We start from the raw sequence: 6,371 nt of genomic DNA on the forward strand, positions 1-6,371 counted from the left end.
AAAATATAATTGCATTATTCAGGGAGGGGAAGTCACGAAGACTCTTCGTGCGTAAATTCGAATATCCGTCTTGCAATTAGCTAAAGTTCAGTTAGTTTTAAAAAGTGTACCATGTACGTATAAAAGATTTTATATTCAGAATTGCATATTCTTTCAGTTCTCCAAACATAACACCCTAAATTTAAAAGTATTCAACACACTTAAATTCGGAGAGGGGTAGCGTCCCCCCCCCCCCGGCTACATTATTGTGACCACAATGTCCACCTTCTCTAGTGTTCCCTACACTACCACCTCTCACCTATGACAAAAGGAATATGGACAGCTGAAAAGGAGAGTGAACATGAGAGGATGACTAAGAATGAGATGGATGGATACCGTGAAGTGGGTATTGGATGCAAAAGTATCATCCATCAAGCAAGGAAGAGAGAGTACAAGGGAAACCAGTGAATTGAGAGTGGTTGTAAATGAATAAAAGAAAATGACACTGCCAGATGTGTTGTTCTTGTTTGTTCCAATTTTTTCTCTTTTTGTGAATATTGGGGATGGGTCACAATATAGTTAAGTGGTGAAGGTAAACCAGTTCCACTTGTGGAATCCTGCTGTGGAAGTGTAGCCTCATTCAATCCACTGCCCCAGGTCTCTTATGGAAGACCCACAGTTCCAAAGTAACAGGAAACAGCCACCAGGCAGGTCCATAGGTCGCTCAAGTAAAATACTGTGCTGCTGTCTAGGGATTTAAAGTGTGAGGCATTGTAAGATGAGGTGTTGTGTGTCTTCTGTGTGGTGGTTGCATCTACAGCAGTTTGGTTGTGGCCAGGCCTATACTCTACTTACACCTTGATGCTGGATGGTGTCCTGAACTCGAGCATGCTAATGCAATTCTTGCTTCTCTTAGCGAGGGATTCTTCTGTGGGACTGATGTCTAGATGTTGGTGAAGTATTGAGTTTGGTGGTCTGCACTGACCTGTTTTAGTGATCTGGGTATGAATGGGTTTTTGTGAGGATGTATTATGTGGCATAGGTGGTATGTTATTGTTTATGTTTAAGTAGTAAGCTGCTGGGATGCTTTTTTTAACACTACCTACACACACATCCCCATCTCCCACCCCTTCCCTTCCTTGCATCACAGTCCATCATACATGAGAAAGCAACTTCAGTAGTTGGACTCCCAAAAATAGGATGGGGGGGAAGTTTTATTGTCAAGTAGTAATAAGAGGGTAGGTAGGGGAAAGCTGCCTTAATCAGGTTAGAATTCTATTCAATCAAATTCAGCGATTTGAAAAATATATTTATGTTAAGTTTTTACAACATATCTTTCATTCATAAAATAACCTCCACACTATATCACCAGTTTAAATAACTAGTTACTGAAAAATATTTGTACATACATATCATCCAAATTACAAATCAAAACCTGATTAAAAACAATCTTGAAAAATATTTTCTAAAATTAATTCTTAGTAATAATCAATCAGTTTATTGCCCCACATCTCTTGAATGCCACCCATGGCTCCCATCCATGATAATAAATCCCCCTCATCTTCTGCCCACATTTTTTTATCAATTGGCCATCTTGAGCATTATATCTGGGTCCAATCGATTCTTTTTCACATAATGGTCTACACGCTCTTCCAAACTCTCTGAAACATTAAAAATAATAATTACTCAACAAATCTGCAAATCTTATGTGCAATGTACCAGTTTTATATTCAAGAATATTTTCATAAAATACAACTCTCCCTATACAACACTGGGACCAATCACGGGTACTTGCTAGTGGTGGTCCTCCAACATGGACATCAGAATCATCTCCCTACCATCCATTTTCAAAACCCATCATCACCCTCACTTCTATCTGGAGGTGCAGTATTGAGGAGCTCCACTTAGTCTCCACAGCAGTCCCAGGATCTTTCTTTACTTGATTCAATTGTATTTCCTCCACCTTTTCACAGAAGGCAAGCAGACAACTGATGACTGCTCCCCTCCTCCTACTAATATATGCCAATGGCTCAAAGACAATTGCCAACCACTATATGGTTGTGGGTTCCCAGTCATTGAAAATTTGAGGCTATTCTATCTATACGAGTATAACAAGGGCTTCTTCCCCTTTATAAGGGAGGTAGCCAAGTCAGACATGTACCCACTCCTATCCACCATCTACATTTTCCTCTCATCTTAGCTCCTCATGGATGAAGGGTTATCACGGTGTCCTAAGCACTGCCCAAGTCAGAACCAATGCAGCAAGACACAGTACATCCACAGCAAGGCCAGTTCACTTACACAGCAAACTCCCCACTTCATCCCCTTGTGCAGAAATTAGAGAAGATGGGGAGAAATCCCTTTGGGTTGCATCAAAATATCATCCAAACACAACTACTCCCAATTCCTCCCATCCACAGCCCTCTCTTTGAGGTAACAAATGTTACTGTTTGACTGTATTTCCTCCATCTTTTCATGTAAGAAAGACCTATGACAGACACCTGTTTGTGGTTGTACAAGATGGACAGCACAATTACCCATTTTCTAAACCTGTCTACTCCTCACCTCCATTAGATGCAGCCCTAAGGGGTTACTTCAGGCTCCAGACTGGGCCCAGGTTCTCTCTCTGTCAATTTGAATTGTATTTCTTAAACTTTTTCACACACAGGGAGATGACAACCAGTATACCCTCCTGCTACTTTTAGCTGATTACACAGAAACAGCCTCTCACTAATACAATACAGATGTCCAAAGTTCCTTCCTAAAGAGATCTATGGGAGGTCCCGGTGACTACTGCAGCCACTATGGGGCTGCTGGTTTTCATTCAGTGAAGCTCAAGGTAACTATTATTATCATATTACTCACCGCATTTTGGACGATCAAAGAGAGGACGATATACTTTGGCACGAGGACCTGCCACAAGAATATGACTTTGATTTTTAAACTCAAATTTTCTAGTTTGATCCTCATTTTCAAAGGTATTGTAATACTGGTTTTTCAAATCTTCAATCATAGTCTGCAACATTGTTTCCCTGCAAAAATGACAAAATTTACTACTACTTAGCTATCCTCCTTATAAGAAGGAAAAGGTTCTTTGATATATATGTACATTCATTCCAAGACCCTACACCATACAGTGCTGTGGTTACAATCATCCTTTCACAAAAACCTTTGTATTCAAAGCCAAATGCCTATTAATATTCAGTTTTCATTCCACTTAGACATTTACTCACATCCTTCACTCTAAAGCTCACATGTAACTCTTAGAAGAACTTGGTAGAAGGCAGTAGATAGCAGTGAGTGGAGAATGGCTGTGTGTAGATGATACTGTGATGCAAGGAAGGGAGGGGATGGGGGGGTAGGGAATGATTATGTGTGAATGATATTTTGACGCAGCCTGAAGGGATTTCTCCCTGTCTTCTTTTTTTCTGCATGAAGGAATGGAGGGTGGGGGTTGCTGATTAAATGGAGCAGCCTTGCTGTGGATCTACTGTGTCTTGCTGCATTGTTTCTGACCCAGTGTAGTGGGTGGGATGGAGGGAAGACCCATCATTCATGAGGAGCTATGATGAAAGAGAGGAAAGCGTGGTGGATGGGAGTGGAATAGGTGGGAGTGAAACGGTTGGAAGTGGGTACTTGCCTACCTCCCTTGTATAGGTGAAAAAGCCCTTGGTATATCTATATACCAAGAACTTTTTCCCCCTTACATGGATGGTAGCTAAGTCAAAGGCACATTCCTATTCCCACCCATTTCACTCCCTTCCACCACCCCCTCCACCCCTCCCATCTCAGCTCCTCATGGATGACGGGTCATCCCTGCATCCACTAACTGCCCTGGGTTAAACACAATGCAGCAAGGCAAAGTATATCTACAGCAAGGCTGCCTCACTTAATCGGCGACCCCACCTTTCCATCTCCTCATGCAGAAAAAAAGAAGACAGGAAGAAATCCTGTTGGGCTGCATCCAAATATCATTCACACATAAGCAACCATTATCCACCACCCCTGCCTTCCTTGCACAACAATTTCATCCATACACAGTCATTCTCCATTCATCCCTATCTCCTGCCTTCTTTACTTGCTCAACAGACATTCCCTTCTTGCTCAGTGCCCCCTTCACCTCATCCATCTATCTCATCCTTGGTCATCCCCTCAAATTCACTCCCTCCACACCTCTTTTGATAATCTTTCATCATTCATTCTTTCCATGTGTCCAAACCATCCCAATAATTTTTCATCAGCTCTATCTGCCATCTCTTTTTCCACTCCCGCTCCCCTCCTCACCTCCTTGTTTCTTACTTTATCCAACCTAGTAGTCCCTACCATACATCTCATCTCAAACACATTTAAACTTTTCCTCTCTGCCTAAATTCCAAGTCTCTGCTCCATACAATGCCGTCAGCACAATTACTCCTTCATATAATCTCCTCTTTGCATCCATTCCCATTGCCTCTTTCTTAAAAAAAATTAATCCCCCAAGACATGTACTTGCTTCTATCAATCTACAATTTACCTCCACCTTTCCTCTTTTCTTTCCTGTCATATGTGATCCCAAATACCTAAAGCTATCCACTTCCTCCAGCCTCTCCTTTTAGACTTACTTCCAGCTCACTGCCAACTTCTACACTTGTACATCTCATCACCTAGGTATATAGAAATGCTCCATGCACAAACTAATTTACCTGATGGCTAATCCTGCCCATATTTGCTGCAAATGTGAAATGACATCTCGCAGTGCTTCCTCTTCCCAATGCCAATCCACACCTTCAAACTTGGTCTCATATAAATTCAAGGGAATTTCACTAGCAAGAGAATACTGAGGTTTCCTGAAAATGAACCAGACATTACAATCTGTTTCAATGGATAACATGACCCCAGAATTCATCCATAAATATCAAACAATAAGCACACACCCAAGTACTTTTTTCTGATATTAAATTGCATTCAGTCACGGTATTTGTAAAATTAAAGCTATAAAAATCAAGGAGAACTTCTGGTACACACCTTGGATGAGTTTGGATGTCAAGTAACTCTTGGACAACACCTGGTTCTTCCTTTCCTTCTCCTACCAACACCAACATTGCCATCATTGCTCGTACTTGATGCCACAGAAAAGCTTGGCCTTCAATGGTTGCTATATACATTTTATTGCCAGTAATTCCACTTGAATTTATTAATTTATCACTCCCTTCTACATCTGAGACATTCAAATCTCTCTCAACTGCCACTGCATTCCCTTTCCTTTTTTCTAATATAATATCACTGGTATCATTTAAGCTTTTCAATGGTAGCTCACCCTTCATTTCTGTACAATTGAAGTCATGCCCACCAACTTCACATTTTCCATATTGTCCATTCTTGCTTATTGCTCCTTCCACCTTTCCTGATATCTGGTGGACATGTTCAATTTCAAATCTACTGATACTCCTTTTAAAATTGACAACACCATTACCAACATCCATCTTACAGAGATTACGATAATCGTGTTCCCCAACCAACAACTGGGCTGCATGATTCATTGCCTGCAAAATTAATTAAATATCTAATAATAGTTTCCTAGCTAAAAACCTGGACATGAAAAGTTCAAGCAATGTTAAAAATAAATCTTATGTCAAAATGATGGAATTCTATAATTTCTATAACTTGTCTATATCATTATTTCTAGATATATACATGAAACTTGGGACAATGAATTAATACCTGAATTCTGAGGTCACCTTTTGGGAAAAAGTATTTGTATGTTCTTTGAGAACAATCAAATCTAGCTGAGAATCCTTCTTTGACAGGACACCAAGCCAGCATCCGGATATCGGCAGGAAGCACTGCAAAAACCATGTCAGATCTGATTAGGATACTAGGATTAAGGCAATGAGATAGGCAAGAGCAGTTTTTGGTTCCAAATCTAAAAACTAATTCCTCTTCAACTTTTGCACTATTGGAATGGGAAAGGTACCTCCTCACCCCTTTCATTCCCATCACACTCATCCCATCCATTCCTTTTCAATTAATCCACACAAAAATTGCACCTTCTTACAGTAAAAACATATCAACATTAATATCCTAATACATACATACATACATACTTATACCAAAGGCTTTTTCCTCCTTACAAGGGAGGTAGCCAAAAAACAAAGGCATTAAACTATTCCCACCCATTCCATCCCTAAATACACTCCACTCCCCTCCACCCTCTCTCTATCTTGGTGCCTCCTGGATGACAGGTCATCCCTGCATCTTGTCCACTGCACTGGGTCAGAGGCAGTGTCGCAAGACACAGCACATCCACAGCAAGGCCGCTTCATTAAATCGGCAACCCCCCTCTCCATCCCCTCATGCAGAAAAGGAGAAGACGGGGAGAAATCCCTTCGGGCTGCGTCAAATTTTTCTCATAC

General features: G+C 40.9%; 1 protein-coding gene across 1 annotated transcript; it reads right to left on the minus strand.

Annotated features, from left to right (window-relative positions):
- Window positions 1-1,271: 1,271 nt before the first annotated feature.
- LOC143041021 (tRNA pseudouridine(38/39) synthase-like) lies at window positions 1,272-5,801 on the minus strand (the record flags this gene model as incomplete). Its single annotated transcript, XM_076212596.1, is given in 5 exon segments — window positions 1,272-1,640; window positions 2,845-3,011; window positions 4,662-4,805; window positions 4,984-5,501; window positions 5,680-5,801. Coding segments are annotated over 5 exon segments (1,031 nt in total), but the record flags the coding sequence as incomplete, so codon positions are not given.
- Window positions 5,802-6,371: the final 570 nt, after the last annotated feature.

The sequence above is a fragment of the Oratosquilla oratoria genome, chromosome 30 (genome assembly GCF_046742065.1).
Source record: "Oratosquilla oratoria isolate Oo_2021 chromosome 30, ASM4674206v1, whole genome shotgun sequence".
Classification (NCBI taxonomy): domain Eukaryota; kingdom Metazoa; phylum Arthropoda; class Malacostraca; order Stomatopoda; family Squillidae; genus Oratosquilla; species Oratosquilla oratoria.